The 20,273-nt window shown below is 37.6% G+C and overlaps 1 protein-coding gene across 1 annotated transcript in view; it reads right to left on the bottom strand.

Moving 5' to 3' along the window:
• The window catches only part of HDAC9 (histone deacetylase 9), a 284,421-nt gene that overhangs the window by 113,352 nt on the left and 150,796 nt on the right, over positions 1-20,273 (bottom strand). Inside the window, exons 16-17 of the mRNA XM_063303735.1 lie at positions 16,069-16,118; positions 5,351-5,458 (exon numbers count right to left, since the gene is read on the bottom strand). Of these exons, the coding sequence (XP_063159805.1) occupies positions 5,351-5,458; positions 16,069-16,118 (158 nt within the window). The remainder of the gene's footprint in view (positions 1-5,350; positions 5,459-16,068; positions 16,119-20,273) is intronic.

Raw genomic sequence — 20,273 nt, 5'->3', positions numbered from 1 at the left:
CATTGAGGAAGCCTCACTGGGATGGAGGGTGAAATGTCTGTTGAAAACTTGATCAATATGAAGGTATTGCTCTCCTGAATGCTAGAGAACCCAAATACTAAGTATGTATAGCAAACTTCAGCTACCTCTATTCCAAGAAATCTATAAGGAAGCAAATTATCTGGGTTCCTTTCAATCTTTCATTCATTGAATGTGAGAAAGAGAGAAGGGACAAGGACTGAGGTTTCCTCTCTCTTAGTGATGCTGCTAAAAATTGCTGGGATAAATTAGCATCCTTTTCTTCAAAGAAGTTGTTTCTCAGTCCTCACCTTGCTCCCAGTGATCATTCTCAAATTTGGTAAGAGGAGAGGGATGAAAAAGAAAGAAAAGCAGATGCGAAGGAAGAACATGCATGAAATATGTATGCTAGCAAGTACTTAGTTATGCATATAGATGTTGAATAAGTGAACAGCCCCTAATGTGACAATGCAGCCTATAAGACTGAAAACAATCTTTCACTGCCATCTACAAAATTAAGTTCTACACAAATGTTTCACATAGATTTTTTTTAGTTTTTCTTCAAATAAAGTGCAAATCGATATGGGTGGGGGCAATTCCCCCATCCATGCCATACGTGTTGTTTTATTACAACTACTTCAGCATCCATACCAAAGTAGACTGATTGACAACTTTGTTTTTAAAGCCTTCATTACACAGACATAGAGTAAAACCACAACAAGAAGGCCCCATAAATCTACCAAGATAAGCACTAAAGGTCTTGCAGAAAATCCTGGTTGTGTCAACTGCACATAAAGCATGTCTGATAATTCTTATCTAGCTGCACTTTTAAATTACGTTACATCAAGAAAGGTGCAGCAGTGAAAGGTAAGGACATACCATGTTCATCTTCCCAACTTTATCTGTTTTAAACAGAAACTATGGAAAGATGAAATCTTTCTTTGAAGCATGGTTATTAAGTTAAACAAACAAGTGTTCTGCATGTTATACAAAGTACATCGACTACATTTTTGATAGGACTAGTCAGAGGAAGCATAGTGCCATGTGATTCCTTGGTGGTTCTAGGTAAAACTTTAAATACTGTTTGTGGGCCCCTATTTTTTTAACGGCATGGGATCAGGTTGCCTAAACACCAATATCTATTTATATGAATCAGACTGGTAAGGTTTTCGGAGGTTTTATGAGTGGTCTTATCAGGATATCCTTCTCTGTGCTAGTGTCCTGGTAATAGAATCCCCAGGGATGTTCATGTCTACCAACTTTGTTATCTGTCTATCTGTCTGTCTGTCTATTCATCCGCCAGCTTTTCAGCAATTGATAAGGCTCCAGTCAAAACTTTAAGTGTCTAAATAAAAGGCTGGCCTTTACATGCCAATTAATAGGATTAATTCATCCATGGCACTACTTACTTCATGTTGATGTTATGCTGTTATGCTGATTTTATTATCTGGCCTTTTTATTTCAGTGTTATGCTTTATTTTTCATTTATTGATTTAATTTCATTCTGGGAAAAGTACCTACCCCATTAAAATTCAGGAGACGCAATCTCTTAATAAGTAAACATTTGGGGTAGGGATAAACACTTTAAAAGGTGATGTCATAGTAGCCAGATGGGTAGAGGGAAAAGTAAGACCTATATAGCCCCTGGAGCAGGAATGTCTTTTCCTACATACCCATCTTAAAGCCTTCAGCATTCTGTGTAGTTTCCAGTTAAATGATGGTTTCCTGCAGCCACTGAAGAACTTGAAAAACAAATATTGTGGTAACAGTAGCTAGGTACTATTTAGCTCAGGTGTTTGTTTTTTAATTTAGTACAATTTTTTCCCAAGGCTACATTTTGCCTATGAGTGGCCTTACCAGTGCTGTTCTCCACAAAATAAGTAGATCCAAGAAATGGGGAATGTCAGAACAAAAACAAAACATTCATTTCAATTCATTTCATTTCCATGCTCATTTAATTTAAATTAAATGAAACTAATGGCCTTTGGTGTGTTCTGCCACACTGGGCACAATGTTTGGAAAGGATCTGCACCCCAGGTTTCTGGGGACAGGCTGGCAACCTTGAGAAGTCAGGTTGTTAGTTGTACACAGCAGATTTCCAACACAAATGAAACTCACCCTGGAAGAAGTTCTCCGAGAGCCACTGGAGCGCAATTGCGCAATATATGTGCAAATGTTCAGGTGAAGTCATCCACAGCAAGTTGGTTTGAGCAATGGTTAAAATATGAAAATACACAGTAGCACTCTAGATATTTACAGCCTGATTTTTATTCTTTACAACCCAGCAGAAAGTGGGAAAGACATGATGTAAGGGAATTCTCTCCATCTGTAACAGGCTAACTCTCAGCAAATGGAGCAGAATAGGACCAAACTTTGCCGGGGGGGGAGGTGCAGGGGAGAACCTGGCATGTATATACACACCCCCATACACACACACACACACACACACCCATACACACAGACACATACCTATAGATGGACCAGTTTGGTCGAGTGGTTAAGGTGCTGGGCTATTGTTGTGGGGAAAATAGGAGGAGGAAGGAGGATTAGGTATGTTCGCCGCCTTGAGTTATTTATAAAAATAATAAAGGCGGGATAAAAATTAAATAAATAAATATTCTATTAAAAGTCCCCCGCACTGAATGCTGCCACATCCACCATTCCAAACCACCTCACCCTATCTCAGACTTGGCAACTTTAAGATGTGTGGACTTCAGTTCCCAGAATTCACATACACAGGGAACCACATTTGCAGATACAGGTAGTCCTGAATTACAACCACAATAGGGACTGGAAAATTCATCGTTAAATGGTGCAGTCATTAAGTAAGACATCACATGACTGCAACTTGCAATCTCCTGCTGGCTTCCCTATTGACTTTGCTTGTGGGAAGCCAGCTGGGAAGGTTGCAAATGGCAATCATGTGATTGCAGGATGCTGCAACTGTCATAAGTGCGAACCATAGCCAAGCACCTGGATCACAATCATGTGACACTGGGGACACTGCAACAGTCATAAGTCACTTTTTTCAGAGCCGTCATAACTTTGAACGGTTGCTGAACGAATGGTCATAAGTCGAGGACTGCCTGTACCCTGATTAGCTCCTGGGGAGAAAGTGCATAAACACATACACACACACAAAGAGGGAATATGGTTCCGAGTGTGGAAGAATGGATGGTGACAATAATGGAATTGGCAGAGATGGCAAAACCGATTACATTGATTGAAGAAAACAATCTGTCTAACTTTGTTTCTACTTGGAAACCACTTTTGGACTTTTTGCTTGAAACTAAAAAAAATGAAGTTTTGATTTTGGGATTGGACGATTAAGACTGTATAAGAATATAGAAATAATGTGTACCTTAGTTAAAAATAGAGTAAAAGTTAATGTAGTTTTATGTTTTTATCTGTACTGAAAATGGTCGGAAGTCACTCTTTTTTCTATGTCTCTTTCTTTTTATGTCTTCATTTTTAAGTTCATTCTTTTTTCGTTTCTTTTTTCTTCAATCCCTTTCTCTCTTTATATGTTTTACTTGTATTTTGAAATTTAATGAAGTTTCTTTTTTAAAAAAGAGGCAATATGGTATTTCATTACAGATACGGAAGAAAACTCAGCTCCCACAGCCACTGCTGGTACAAGGGTTGAAAAAAATTGCAGAAGCCATGTTCTACATGCTTTCCATACCTTGTTTACAGCACAAAGTGCTTTATTGTTTTTACACTTTCTTCTCTTTGTAACAACACAATAAGACAATACATTGCTCTGCCTTTTAAAAATGGCAGATTGAATGTGAAACATGATGACTTGCTCAAGGCCAGGGCAGTCACTGTTGAGAGAAATTTAGTCATGCTTGTCTTTTTGAAATCAGAGATTTATGCAGATACTTAATATAGTTCAGGTTGTGCTGGCTGATGACCAAATCTATGACAGCAACAGGCCCAGAGTTTTCTCAGGACCAACTCTGCATCTATTCAACCATGGCTCTGAGTTTTATATATATTCAGAATTTCCATCTAGATCCTCTGATGCAAGAATTTAATTACAAGCACAAATCTGAGTTTACAATAATTTTAGATGAGTTCACCTTAGACTGTAAAATGATGTCATGGTTGGCAACTAGGGTTTTCCTCCTGGAATGGTTAGCATGATCTTCTCCAAACTTGGGCACCCTTCATAAGTATGGACTTCAACTTTAAGGATGCCCCAGTCACCAGAGCCACTGTTGAGAATCTTGGGAGTTGAAGTCCACACATCTGAGGGGCACCTAAGTCACATTATACAATGGGAAGCAATAGAAAGTGATATAGCAATAAAATATGTGAATGTCACCCATATTCTAGGCATGCTAATCATAGGAGCAACAAAATTCACAGCAGCTAATGGCACTGATACACATTTCATAAGAAGCACAGGATGCTATTTTTGATTGCAGTTATACCTCTCCTGGGACATCTCCTTATGGTCCAAAATTGAACATAAGAACCATCTAATTTAAAAATCTCCTAGTCCAGTGTGAAAAACCTTAGGTTTTCCAGTTAAACTATGTACTTGTTGTATGGAAGTATGGAAGTAAACCATGTTTCTTGAAAATAGTTACTCTGAGAAATCCAGACTCCTTGGCCTAAATGTTTGTAAACAGTTATGTTACTATCAAGTAGTATTTGGGCTATGTGAATATTCAGTCTGTACACCTGTACAGTCTAAATAGATTTGTTAAAGCATCAAATAATAAGTTAAAATCTGTCAAGGAGGCAGGTTTTCTAAATTGTTTAGACTGGCAATAATTCAGGATTTGTACCTCATTCTTTTCAGATCATGTGAAAAGGAAGCTCAAAAATGGAGCTTTGAGAGCATTGCTATCAAAGGCATACTCTGCATCATTAACCTTCTAATCAACAACATCATTCTTTCTTCAAAGTCCACAAGTCATTATTTACTTTTCTTCGCTTTGGGTGGCATTTTGAGGCTGCACTTAAAAACTCAGTAAGATTACAAGAAAAAGTTTCCAGAGGGAATTGTGGAATAGCATGCCAGATCTTTACATCCTCTGAGTCATTTTCACTTGGACAATGATTGTGTAAATGATTCTGTGGTACGATGATGATGATGATGGTGATAATAATAATATCAACAACAATACTGATGATGATGTAGTAGTAGAATATGTTGTCTTTGGTGAAGTAATAAAACTATCCCCTGACTATCAAGCACGGCCATTTTGATCATCTCTCCTTAGTGACCCACTATATTCCCCCATCCCCATTTCTCCCTTCCCCTCCCCTTAATCCCAGAACAACATTGCTTTCAGCTTCTCCCCTAATTTTCCCACACACAATGCAACCCAGACCTCACCTTCAGCTCTCCTGAGGCTACTTTGGAAGCCAATTCGATGACACAGCCAACAGCCATGCGTGCAGCACCGGACGAATGCAGCTCATTCCAAATGGTGTCACTGTCCACCTGAGCAAACAGTTAGCAGAAGGGGGGAAGGAAGGAGAGAGAGAGAGAGGAAGAGAGAAGAGAAGAGAAGAGAAGAGGAAAGAAAGAAAGAAAGAAAGAAAGAAAGAAAGAAAGAAAGAAAGAAAGAAAGAAAGAAAGAAAGAAAGAAGAGAAAACAAATCAGTGAGGGAGGGCTGGCACGGTGACAACTAATGTACAATAACATTAGTCTTCCGTCTTGGCCAGCTGAAAAGGCCTTCTGGACATGGCTTTGCTTATACTTTTTCTCTACACTGACTTCTCCAATGGAAACACATTCCTGTCATGCCTCACTGCCATTCCCTGTTTAGATTTCTCATTACAAACGGTATTACACAGGCCAGATCTGGTTTAGTTATATGGGTTCATTAGAAGATACCAGGCCACAGTCAGAGATGCAATGTGTGCGTATGCGTGCATGCACATGTGTGTATTCATATTTATATTCATATTCTACATGGTCTGAGGGCCTTGCAAAGGGCAGAACAAAAGTAACAGTGCAATTTATAAGCTATCAAAAAGGTTAAACGAACAGAATAAGTTCGTTTTTTTAAAAAAGGTGAAGCAATTGTAGGACCTGTTCCTGAAATAACAATTTTTAATCCAAGATAAAAAAGAGTTCAGCAGTTTAACACCTGGGAACATGCAGGATAAGGCAAATGTGTTCTATTGATCCGCATGGCCAGCCAGTGCAGGTGATTACAGTGTCTTTGTGCAGTTGTGCAGTAAGAGGAGAAAGTCCTTGGGTATTATCTTCCTCAGGATATTAGCTAAAAATCATAAACATGTTATTCTGTAAGCATTAATGATATATTGTGTGAATCATTGTTTCTGTCTTGGAATTCCGTATTTATACCTGTTCTTCTGAAGTAACGATAGATGAATCTGTCATATACGTTTGCTAACAGAATCTTCTTGAATATATTCTCATATATCATCAGTATATGATTCTGAGTCACTTATTAAAAACTAAATGAGTTGCTGTGATACCATTATTATACAGCCTTGAATGCAATATTTTTAAGCATTGTACAATGACTTCTCTAGGTGAATCCAAATGTTGACTTAGATCAGAGGTTGGCAACTTTTTCAGGTACCATGTACTTCCTGCAATTTCTCACAACAGCAGCAGTTTTTGGCCATTTATTAAAAAACAATTTTAATAAATGGCCAAAATCTTCTGAAATTGTACCATCTTAACATATTTTTACAATTCTTATCAAACATCTCACAGACTCTTGGCATTCTAGATCAAATGCTCCTAGGTTTTCAGTCAAGAACACCAAATCATGGGATGTGATGATCTAAAATTTCAGCCACTTTTACAAAACAAATGTTCATTTGATTTTGGGAACCTATGGATGCCAGCAGCAATGTCACATGTGCCGGTGTTACTTCTGGCAACCACTGCTTTGAATAAAAGTAAACAAGCTATGATATATTACCTGTTCCTTTTGCTATGTTTGTCATAACAACCTAATGCCCCTGTGATATTTTCCCCACCATTTGATTTATGAAGGAATCAGACACACTTAACTTGATAATTCTAGAGCAAATACTCTCAATATTCTCATTAATTTATTTTAAACATTCTAAAATATGCATATACTAGAATTGTGATGTGGCTTTTGAAAGCCTCCATGAAACTGTCCTAAAATGCCTTCAGACTTCATCTAAGTGAATGTGACTATTGCCAAGTGCATAAGATGCTGATTTTTTAAAATGGTCCTATGTAGAAAAAGTGCTCAGGGGCAGAAATGGATTCATGTAATATTAAGTATGATATTTACAAATGGAATCTACATTTCATTTAATTTTGTGGGAAACTTTTACATTTTCTATTCTGGTTCATGATATAAATTTTTCAGTTTTTCACTGCACTGTTTATTAGCAAAAAAGAAAAGAAAAGAAAGAAAGAAAAGAAATGAGAAGAAAAAGAAAAAGACCACTTTCAATTCCCGAATAATTCTTTCACAGCATTCATGTTTTTTCCCTTTTTTAAAAAAATACAATCTTATCTTAATTGCTGAAGGCAATGCTCAAAAAGTAACTCAATACACGAACATTATGAAATAGGACCATAAAATCTGATGAAAAATCCAGCATAGAACTAAAAACACAAAAGAAGCCAGCATATAACTGGCATACATCAAAACAGAGCCAGAGGCAAAACAAAATCCAAAACCTTTAGACTTTGTTGTGTACACTTTCTGGCAACTACTGATGTTCCAGTAAACTTATTTTGCTGTTTTATGTCTTCTGTTTCTTCATGTGTGTGTGTGTCCATGAATATCTGTTTTTAGTTCTTCTGTTTACTATTTGATAAAAGATTTGATGAAGGGTATATGCACACTGTAGAATATTAATTACAGGAAAGAAAATGGCTAAAATTAAATATGGTACAAAAGATTGATTGATTGATTGTATTTGAACATTTTTAAACCATCTTATATTCTTATGGTTACCAGGGAAGCACACAAACTTTATTAAAACAATACACAACATAATGAAAACACTACATTATCATAATAAAGGTTAAAAAGTCAACAAGTTCAATCAGACAAAACCAATCAATAAAAATGCCTGGCTAAACAAAAAAGTCTTGATATAATATGTTAAAAAATTGAAATGTTAGCACTAGTCACATGAGGCACATCCACCAGGGGTGGGGTGCGGTGAAAAATAATCAAAATAACAGGTGCAAACATGTAATTGCAGCTACCATCTTGATTTCTTGACCTCCGACTGTTGATGCCTCTGACCTACACTTCTACATGGAAGGTATGTCATACATGGGAAAAAGCATAAATTGTATTTGAGTACAATGTACCAAAAATATAGGAGGACCCTTGCTGGATAAGGCTAAAGGCACAGCTGTTCCAACATTCTGCTGCCACAGAAATCAGCCTTCACTGGATGTACTCAAGCATTGCCTGGAGAATCATCTGCCAGGGCCTTTTAATCTGGATTCCTGCCCTAAGCAGAAAGGCAGACTTGATGCCTGAATGACCCCTTCCTTCTCCTGGGTTCAGTGCCAATGGGAAGTTTGCAAGGGGACAAGGGCAACAGTCCTGGCTCACTCTTGGTCCCCAGCAAGAAGCACACTGCTTTCGGTCCTGAAATATTACAATTTAGATGAAAGAGGACAGAGGTGAACTTAAAGACTGTTCCTCAAAACTGAAACTGAGTTTGTCGAGAACTGCTCAGCATAAAAATATTATAAGCAGGAAATAAGCAAGGAGTGTTGAACCCTGGAAATGGCAAGGAACTTGCTGTCCAAGATCAATAATGAAATACAAAACTCTAGCTACAAAGGCAATCCAATCCTCCAAAATCATTGTCGGACCTTCAACCTACTGATTGACATGAAGCATAACAAATGTCGTACTTGAGTTTACTGTATAGATTGGTATGCTCAGACTTTTTTTATTTTATAGTAACAAGGGGGCATAACATCTCATCTGAACTCAATGAAATCTAATATATACCAGAGCTGAATTTCATCTGGACCCTGCAACATTAAAACTTTTTGAGGCTAAACCATTGGCCCAAATCCTTTATGGTGCACAAGTAGGAATTTATGTGAAGAAGGATGCCCTGGAAAAAAAAATTTTGAGATCAATCCTCACTGCACCTAATGGAACAGCAAAAACCCAGTTAAGGAGTGAGACAGGAATGCCTGCAGTCCAGGGTCTGAAGGATGATGATAAAATACTGGCTGAAAATGCAATTTTTTTCCAGTCAGCCTGATCTCTCTGCTGTGAATAAACAACTTACCTTCTCCTTGGAAACGGTCACAGAGCAGAAGTTGGCATTATATGGTTTTTCTGTACCATTCCTAATTTCTTTAGGGTATTACCAAGCCAAGCAACTGCTCACCCAAATAATAAGGGATATGGAGTTTCAGACCAAAGTTAAAAGGTTGTCCCAACCTGGCAGAAATTGGATAAATAAGGGCACTTGGGAAATAAGGGCACTTGGGACCCAGCAAGATACCTAGAAAATCTAACTTTCCCCAAACTGAGGATAGCATTTTCAAACCAGGCATAACATCTTACCATCTGCATTGCCGCAAGGCAAATATTTCAAAGCCCCATGAACTGAGCTTACCTGCCCATGTGGTAATAAGGAAATGGAACCCATTTCGTATGCATTATTAAGCTGTAATTCTAGAGGGATATTAGGTCTGCTTACATTCTGCCCCTAATATGTAAATTCCCAGGAAGGCCAGACGATTTTTATGTGAACAATCTTCTAGAAGACTCAAAACCCTTTATCACTTGTGCAGTAGCCAAATTCTATGTTGCCACAATGAAAATAAGGCATAATTGGTCATAGGAATAACCATTTCTGTTTTATTCATCACTTCAGGGTTATTAGATGTTAGTTATCTTGTTTTACGTTATATGTATTATTACCTCAAAGATTGTAATATTTTAGATTTATACTTGCACAGATAACATACCATTATAGTAGCATATGTTACATTTTTATTATAGAGACTCCTTGTTATGCTAGTATTTTATCTCACCCATTTGATTTTACTTTTCTGTTACATATTTTCAAATCTCGCTGGCCAATGACTGAATGAACATAATTTCATTTCATTTCATCTGAAATTCTGTGTCACCCACACACCAGAGAAGGGCTAGTGCTAAGGCCACAAGACCTGGGCTGATCAAGATAACCACTAGATAAAGCAAAGAATTGGGGTGTTACTATCTCTTTGCTCTCCTCTAGCAGCCATTCAGTTGTTTGCAGTGCAGACTGAATAGCCCAACTAATATCTGCTCTTGCTTGTGAGAGGGAAGCAGTGCTGTTCAAAATCTGCTTGCATTTGCCTCCCCCACCCCCATGACAGGATAGAGCTACCATATTCAGGCTACAAATTTTACACCATGGCAGCACTGGAACCTCTAAGCCATCTGGATTTTCACAGCCAAGATATGGTAGCTCTATGAAAGATGCTTCCATTTTTCTTCTCAAAAGGCTACTTGAGATTATTTTGTATTACTCTTGGTGCTGTTTTTGAGCTTGCTTTACTGTTGCAAGTGATGGAGGACCCTGTTGCTGGCATTACTGTTTCCTATTACATTTCTTTCGATCACTCTGAAGTTCCCAGGATGGCTATATTTCACATTCTGGAAAAGGCCCATTATAGGATTTTTTGGCATTGAATGAAAGCATGGGAAGGCAGTAATGCTCCAAATCGCTGAGAAAATGATTGTACAATGAAATGCAGGGCATCCACATGTGTATATTTGCATATCTTGGCCTCTTTATAATGATTTGAATGTTATTGTAGTTTAGTGCTCAAGTAGCTGGACTACTATTGGGAGACCAAGGTTCACATGAACAGTCAGCCACCAAAGTCACTAAGTGACTTTGGCCGTTCTCAATATCTCAACTCGAGGTACCCATAGGGGAAGCAAAAAGAGTCAAAATGAGGGCTATGGCCACATAACTGAAGCCCCACCCTTTTGAACATGTACCACACATGTGGCACATACACATAAAGGACAGGACTTCAATAACATGACTGACATATTTTTTTTACCCTCCTGGAAACCCACCCCTCTGCTCTCAACCAAATCTACCTCACAGCTGTTACTGTATGGATAACATTGCAGAAGTGAGTGCTCTACGTTCTTTCTTGAGCTCCTGCAGGGAAGGCAGGAAATAAACACAGTGAATGCATGAACGAATGCAAGAAAGCCACAGTCTACTTGTGAAATGCCACCAAGAATTTTTTTTCCTTTAAAAGGCATTTCTAAAGCAAATTCTTGTGATCCAATGCCATAAGACAGGGTAGAAATAAATGTTGAAGAATTTTTCCTCATGGTGTTGGAGAAGACTGTAGGAGCATGTGAAGAAGACAATTTCAACTTACCGCAAGCAGTTTTTAAACGGCGCATTGCTGGACTTAAAAGGTTGCACTTATCAGAACTGTTGGAGGGAAACTGTTCGAGGTTAAATGCATTTTTAAAAATACAAATAGCCTCAGCAAAGAGGGATGGTAATTATAATTATTTGGCTTGCAGGTGTTGTGGGACAAGATCTAACCCTTTCCTCTCCTGCTGAGATACTGAGAAAAGTGTCGCTTTTTGAACTGGCTGTTTCCTTGGCTAGAAATCACTGATTGCCCCGCAAGGCTGTTATTAGCCTCTGATGAACCTTAATGTTAAATGTCCTCAAGTCCCTTCATTATCTGTGTGGCCTTCCTTTGAACCTTCTCTAGCCTGCCAATATCCTCAACTCAGAACCATACCCTGTACTCCAGGTGTAGTCTCACCACTACAGAATAGAAAGGAATAACAATGCCATGTATCTTTGATGCAAAGCTTCTTCTGATGCAGCCAGGATCAAGAGTTCAGGAGCAAAATACAGTCTTGGTCTTTAACTTGCCTGCCAAACTCTAGGGCTTTGTAAGAAATTCCAATGTCACATATCCCTCAAGCAGTGATGTTAGCAATGGTGGGCCATCAGCAGCTGTCTGAAAAGGCTACCTGCTGACACCAGCCCTGTTCTGTCTCTGAGAAGTTTCTGAAACTTAATCAGTATTACATGTACACAGGTGTTTTTTTTTTAATCTGTTGAATCATGTCCGATTCTCAGAGACTGCCTGGACAAGTCCCTGCAGTTTTCTTGGCAAGGTTTTTCAGAAGTTGTTTGCCTTTGCCTCCTTCCTAGGGCTGAGAGAGAGTGACTGGCCCAAGGTCACCCTGCTGGCTTTGTGCCTAAGGTAGGACTAGAATTCACAGCCTCCCAGGTTCTAGCCCGGTGCCTTAACCACTACACCAAACAGGCTCTCTCATATGTACAGTAGCTCAGTGCAACATATAGTATATACTATAAACATCTAAGAAAAAATTAACATCAACAGGCTTTTTAAAAGCAGAAAGTTTTGAAATACAAGTACAATCAAAGTTGAGGCATAAAGCTTGTTCAGGTTTCAACAACACTTTACACAGGCAGAATCATTCATGACAATGTTACAAGCCAGAATATGCAGTCCCACTCTGAAGTCTAAGACTTTTAAGGCACATATGGATTTACTTCATTCAGAGTTTCCTGAACGAACATAGAATTTGCAAGCTTTTTCAAATACTTCCAGCATAGCTCAATCACTGACATGTGTAGCAAAACTAGACCTTAATAAAGTCACAGATGATAGAAATTAAACTACCTGTCCCTGAAGTGTATGTGGACTTATTTAGAAAGATTGGATGGCTTAAATAAAAATTAATTTGCATGTATTCGTTGTGGAAGCTACTGGATTTTTACCTACAGCATGCAAAAGGTTTTCTGTTTTTCCCCATGGAAATAAAAAGGTTCATGTAATATGTTCTGAAAGAAAGATTAGCTTTTTTTTCCCTCCTGTACCTCTTAGAAATACAGCAGTGAAGTAGTAAAATGGCTTTAGGGCATCAGATGGGGGAAGGCATATTTATACGTTCAGTGGAGTGACACAAAGGGGAATCTATAGAAATACAGCTACGAAAATGTATTTTTAAAAGACCAATTAAAAATATCAAAAGAGATTTGGCATTCTTGGATGAGAGCTTGAGATTCAATGGCCAAAATCTCACAAGATTCAAGCTTTTTTAAAAAAAAAAAGAAAGAAAAATGAGAGGGTGCCAAAACTATTGCCTGAGTCTGAAAGGTTGCTGATACTTTTCAAAACATTTCAGAAGACCCTTGGATTCGGAAGGTTCTTACAAAGCAAAGGCTATGACTTACAGCAATCTTAATGCCACCCTCTTCCCAGTACCCCTTGCTTAGAATGTAAGGCCTTTTGATAGCTTTCTCATTGCCTGGAGGTGGTTTAAAATTTCCTTCACTTATTTGAAGAAACTAGTCTTTGTCCCACAAGATCTGCCTACTGTCTATCTGTCTGATAAAAGATTAATATTCCATATTTTTTGTCCCAGCAAAATTATATCATTAAATAGTACATGAACAGAAGAACAGCAGAAAGAGGAACAATTACAGTTCTTAGCCAAATGGACATAAATTTTTACATAAGAATATTATTGAAGTTGGGGTAATCGGGTCTCCCAGGGCTGAAGTTCAAGGCACACTGCAGCCAATTTAGGATGCCTATGGAATGCTTTGGGAGACGAAAGGAGACTAATGTGAATTTAGGTACTTACAGTACTCTTCCTGCATTTTTATTTTCAAGGCTACACTGTAAGGTTAGGCTGTTAGTAGCTAGGCCTAATGAATATCATGGTTGAATGATAAATATACATATCATGATGGCATGAATAAATATAAAATAGGGACAACTGTATTAGCAAAGTTAAGAAAGTTGCCAGCTTTGGTGGTGGAATGATCTAGCAGATAATAAAAAATGAGAAGGAATTTCAGTAAAAAATAGATTTGTTTCATATTCTCTTTACTGAATTCATGTGTCTTTGTAGGTACAAGAAACATAAAAAATCACTTTGTTTGTTCCCAGAGCAAATACATATATGTACTTCAGCCCTGTCCTCGCCACCCTTTCTGGTAAATAAGTAAAAACCTCAATCTATTCCTTTCCTAGAATGTTCCTATATTTAACTGAATTGGCATTAAGATAACAACTTTCAGCAAAGACTGTACCATTTCTCTAAGATAATACTGTAAGTCCTGAGTCTTAAAGTACTGGTGAAATACCATATCTAAGCCATCTTCAGTGGTTCAAATTTTACTGCCCATGTGAGTATTTGTTGAAAGATCTTCCCTCCATAGAACATCCAGCAATGTTCTATGTTTGAATGGAACACATAAAAATGTCCCAGTGTGAAGACCTAATGGTGCCCTCTTTTGGGTACAAAGGCCACACTTGGTCTTTGAGTAGTGCATTTGGTTTGAATTCTGAAAAATAGGTAGGATCAGTAAAAAAAGTGGTGGAACCAGGAGAAAAATCTAGATTTAATTGTATTAAATGCAATTAATAGACTACACTGCATGTACTTATGAAAAATATAAGAATGCTATTCTGGCAGGAGTTTCCTCTTTAAATTTCACATAGATAGATGAGTAGGATGCTTGGGAAGGAAAATATTCTGGACAGTGGGTTCTTTTGATTACATTTTGGTTATCAAAAAAAGTAGTCAAAATTTTTACTCAATAAGGAGTTCCACCACCCCTGTATATGGCCGTCACAATAAGAACCTCTTAATCTTGTCTTCGCAGTCCTGCATTACCCATAATGTTGAAGACCCCCTACGTCCTGTTTTACTTGCCTGCTCAGAAATGGAAAATATTATATATCCCACAATGTGCAGGAATATTAAATAGGCTTGCTTGCATAGCAAATCATGGAGTAAGACAATTATTCACAATGAAATTGCTTCCTTCTTCCTCACCTCAGTGACAACCTGTTCCACTAGTGACAATTGTATTGTGAATCTTTCTGTACATGGCATGTGAAGAACTATCCAGACAATAAACTGGAGGATCATCCTGGTTGTGAAGTACTTTCAGACTCAGGATTGGCCATTGGACCCATCTAGATAAGAAGGGCTATAAAAACCAGTGAAAATCTTGCAATAAAATAAAAATGACAAAACATCATAAAAAGGAAGCATATAAAAAGCACAGTTGTTGTTATCTCCTTCTCTTCAGAAGTGGCAAATTCTTCTTAAGAGGTACTGTAAATCTATGGTAGCTAATGCTGGCATCCATTATGTCCATAGACATCATACTTAGTTAATGTTAATTATATGCAGTTACACTATGTATAATAGATTTGGTCTTGTGGCTGATGAGGTATCACCCATGTATCCTTAAGTCCTAGGTATGCTGCCTAATTTTTTTTAAATGAATTTAATTCTGCCTTTCATTAATACACTATTCAGAATTATATTCAGGTATTCCAATACCATCTTTCTTTGTGCCAAGAGTAACCAAGCCGACCAAAGAAAACAGAGTTAATACTAATTTAACACTTCTGCACTACATACCTGGATTCCTACAAGGTGTTACATTCACTTTTCCCCAGCACAGCCTCATTCAATTTTAGAGATCTGACACTGTGCATTGACCTTTCTGTTCCTGCTTGTTTTTCTTCCTTTATTTTTTTAACAAACTTTGAATTGGACAGCTGCCTTATTTTATAAGATAAATGTGGAATTCTCTTTTGTCTGCAGGACAGTCCCTCGGGTACCGGGACCAAAACCCAGACTTAGCTCTGGCACAGCTGGAGAGCCCATTCCTCATCTAAACAAATGCCTTAAGCCCTTTTATGCTTTTTACAGCATGTCAAAAATCATATTGGCTGCCAATATTGATGTGATTCGTGTTGTCGTCTCTGAACGATAAAAGAGGTAGACTGTTATCAATTTTTTGAGGTGTATCCAAGGAATTTGAGGGCAGATTCACTTCCAAGTTGTAAGTCACATCTCCAAAGCCAGACCTCTGAACACAGAAGCTGATGATATTATCATAAAGCAACATTTTCCTTATTTATTTATGCCTAATATTTGTTTAAACAATTACAAAGCAAAGATTTCCTCAAAAGAAATTTGCTTTATGTGTAAGACTTAACTGACATTTATATATGCATCTCTATCCTTAATTAGAAAACAGAAGCAAAAGCTACTTACTCCAAGACCCCCACAGGGCAGCAAGGAAAAAGGGTTTTGAGGTGCACTGCCTGTATTAAAAAGAGATAACAATGAACATGGAAGCACATCATAATATATTGTAAATGATTGTCAGTAATTAGTCAAAGCATAATAACATTTCTTAAACCCTTCCCAAATAAGTTAATCTAGAATAAATTTTTGGACCAGTTAAACTACAGGTAGTCCTTGACTTATGACCACAACTGGGACTGGATTTACATCATAAGTTGTTGTGGTTGTAAGTCGAGTCATGTGACCAGACCCGATTTTACATCCATTTTTACGGCAGCTGTTAAGTGAATCACAGGTCATTAAGCAAATCACTGTAGTTGTTAAGCAAATTCAGCTTTCCCAATGGGCTTTTTTTGCCAGAAAACGGCAAAAAATGTCACAAAATGTGATCATGTGACCACAGGACACTGCAACCGGTTGTAAATGCAAGCCAGTTGCCAAGTGCCTGAAATGCGATCATGTGACCACAGGGGGCAGTGCGACGTTCTGTAATGCTCATAAGTGCTTTACAGGCCTTAAAGCACCCATTCTGAGGTTGTCATAACTTCAGACCATTGTTAAATGAACGGTCGTAAGTCAAAGACTATCTGTATACAAAAAACATCTAGAATAGATTTCTCTGACCTTCTCCTCTCCAGACATGTTGGACTATAATTCCAGCAGCAGCCATACTTGCTAGAAATAATGGAGTTGTGGTCCAATACAAGTAGATGACATGATTTTATACACTGCAGTTATTTTGCCCCTCAGTTGCCTTTCTTCCAAACGAATGAGTCCCCAAGGTTCTAGCTTTTTTTTTCATACAGAAAGTATTCAAAAACCTGGATCATTTTGGTTACCCTGTCCTACCTTTTTTCTGATCTTTTCTATCTTTTTTTCAAGTGTGGTGATTAGAACAGTACATAGTATTTCAGATGTAGCCATAGATTCATCTCAAGCCTTTACAATGTTAGCAAATTTATTTTCAGTCCCTTTCCTACTGATCCCTGGCATGGAATTTGCCCTTTTCACAGCTACTGCATACTGAATGAACACTTTCATTGAGCTAGTCATTATGACCCAAAGACATTTTTTCTGGTTTGACTAGTTAAAGACAAGTCAAATCCCATCAGTACATATGTGAAGTTGGGGAGGTACCTCGGTGTGCATTACTTTATGCTTACATAAATTGAAATATATTTGTTCTTTGACCATTCTTAAGAAGAGATACTCCTGAACCTTTCCATAATTACTTTCAGATTTTAACCATCCTGAACAGTGTAGTATCATTCACCAACTTGGCCACCTCACTGCTTCCCTGCTTACTGCTGAAGGGACAAATGCTTCAGAATTTGCCTTGGTTTCTTTAAAAAAAATCACATAACTCAACAAACTGAATGGAGACTAGGAGTCTCTTTTATTTAACAACTGAGTTAAAACAAAAACCTGTTTTACTTTGGTGCTTAAGCTGAATAAATCCAAATGTGTTAGAAGATTGCTAGTAAGAGGTTTGAAAACATAGGATTTCAAAATTAGGATCATCAAACAGAAAGCAAACCAAAAGACTTTGCGTCCCACTGCAACCATGTAGCATAGCTTCCTGTAGATCACAGATAGATCTCAACCTATGACACATGACCTGTGTGTTTTTACAGCCCCCATATTATTCCTGGAATGGATAACAGCAAACATTTCAGGACTTCTGGGGCAAGCAAGATAGGAGTCATACATTTTGTATGTGTCTTAAGCCTCATAGTGTTGAACAAATCAATTCTGTGAAGAGCAAATTATTCCAAATAATTCCAGGAATCCATCAGTGCTAGTTCAGATTAAGGATCAAAACTCTCTAAATGTAGCAGGGGGTTGGGGGTGGGGGAAGAGCACATGATTTATATGTAAATAATATATTATGTTTAATAGATGACAAATTTATGTTCCTAATGTCATTTCATTAATACATGAATTTAATATCCTGTCTATATATTCTCTGACTCTGGCATCCAAATCTACATCTGTATCTATATTTTGGACTCTTAGATATATTTTTGACCCTTTTACCCATGAAAATCTTACAATCCCATTTTTAAAATAGCAGGTAAATCCATTTGGGGGATAAACCAAGCCTCTCATAATGTTATTATTTTGGATCAACTCAGTTCTGAGGAAACTGTTTTTAACCCTTCTGCAGAATTAAAAAATAGGTTTGATTTTCAAATCAATGCTTCCAACAGTTTATTCAACTCAAGCATATGTTATTGAGTCTATTTTGTCCTATCTATTGCTACTTCTGAATTTCCATGGTAGTTGGAAGATACACAGAAATTATCTGTGGCTGTTAAGCAGTAACCCTTTTCTACAGGAACTTGATGGAATTGATATTTATTTATGTGACCTCTGAAATAATGAGCTTCTTATCCTATCCTGATAAACCAATGCAGGGTTATTTTAAATAACACAAAACATTTCCTATCCTCTTCAACTGAGATTAATACAGCTACAACAGAATGCTTCATGTATATTGAACAGCTCAGAGAATGCTGAGTAAGAATTAGCTGCAACGACTGTAAGAACAAGTCATTTTTTATTGGAGATGCAATTCAGAAGATGGACCATGAATACATGTGGATTGGACTTGTCCTGTTATTGTCACATTCAGGCTGAAATGGGGCTGTTCTGGACTGATCCGCATGAGTTAAGGATGCATATATTCTTCCTGGCCAAATCCCTAGTATTTAGAATTTATCTAGGCATCAATAGCTATACATTTGATATAGATGGGTTTTTCTTTTAGTTGAGTTTTGAGTTTGATTGGAAGCAAGATTTTTGTGAAAGGAAGTATTTCTGGAGTTTTCTGTCTATCCTTTAACTCTTGCCTCTTTTAGTTTTTAAATATTATTATTATAATTATCAGTTTTGAGGGTACTTTATATTAATACTGTTGTATACATGCTTTTTCTTATGTTAATTGGTTTGATAAAATGAAATAATCTGATGAGTCAGGGAAGGTCAATGTTTTAGCAGGCTGCACAACATTTAGAAGCAAGCTTACCCTACAGCTTTTGTCTTTCCTAACTCAAAATGCAGACAATTGTGCTGCTGAGTTTTAGCAATTATGCTAAAAGTCCATTCTAGGTCCTGAAGGCTATATGCCAGTGTTTTTAAACTTGGCAACTTTAAGATGTGTGGACTTTAAAAACTCCCAGAATTCCTCAGCCACCTCTTAAAGTTGTCAAGTTTGAAAACACCGCTATACGCAATATCTGGGCCTTGGCTTCCCCACCCCTGTCCTAGGATCATTACAAGGAGGGGGACTGTGTGGTGATGGGTTTACAAACATGTTTTGATTATACCAATCAAAAAGAAAAATATTTAGAAAAGTGGCAAAACAAAGAGCACATGGAAATCCCAGTTATTCTACCTTAGTTCAGGAAAACCCAGTCTTGCATAAAGTCTGATTATCTAGTTATTTCTGTGGTTGGGTTTGGAAAATGTAGTATTTAAAAGCTCAGCCATTCTGGAAGTTTATGATGATACCCCTGTACTAGTGTCTGTGTCCTTGCCTGAAAGCTAATAGAAACCAGAGGGGTCTGCAGGTCTTCTGGTGGTTTTCATTATCAAAACTTCAGACCAGGAGTTATTCAGGTGAGACCAAAGAGTTAAAACAGCCTCAGAGTTATGATTTAATCACACACATTGCACAGATACTGAGTGTGTCAATTCTACTTAGAAAAAAGAGTTATTTTGTAACCATCGAGCAAGAGGTAAACTCATCAATATAAACTACTTCTTTGTAACTTTTTTCTTTCTTTGCTTTCACGTTTTTAGCTTTCTTTGATTTCTTCTCCCCTTTTTTCCTTACTTTATATTAGTTTCTGTTAGTTTTTATATTCTCCCTCCCCCCTCCCTCACTCCCCCCCTCTCTATATATACACATACATACATACATACATACATACATACATACATACATACATATATTCTACTTAGCATGAAGCCTGCGCCAATGGGATGGGGTGGGTTGACGCATAATTCTAGCATGTATGCATTTCGCCATCTTTAGGGATGCTGATTTTTAGAAATACTGTATTAGCAGAAAGAGCAGCAGAGGAGGAAATGGAAACCAAAAATTGAGCAAATGTTCTGAATTGCCCTTATTAAAAGAATGATCTATGGTGTCAAGTTTGAACACTGCA

The sequence above is a fragment of the Candoia aspera genome, chromosome 4, assembly GCF_035149785.1.
Source record: "Candoia aspera isolate rCanAsp1 chromosome 4, rCanAsp1.hap2, whole genome shotgun sequence".
NCBI classification, from domain to species: Eukaryota; Metazoa; Chordata; class Lepidosauria; order Squamata; family Boidae; genus Candoia; species Candoia aspera.
Note: the sequence above shows the minus strand (reverse complement) of the source record. Positions and strands in the feature narration are given on the sequence as shown.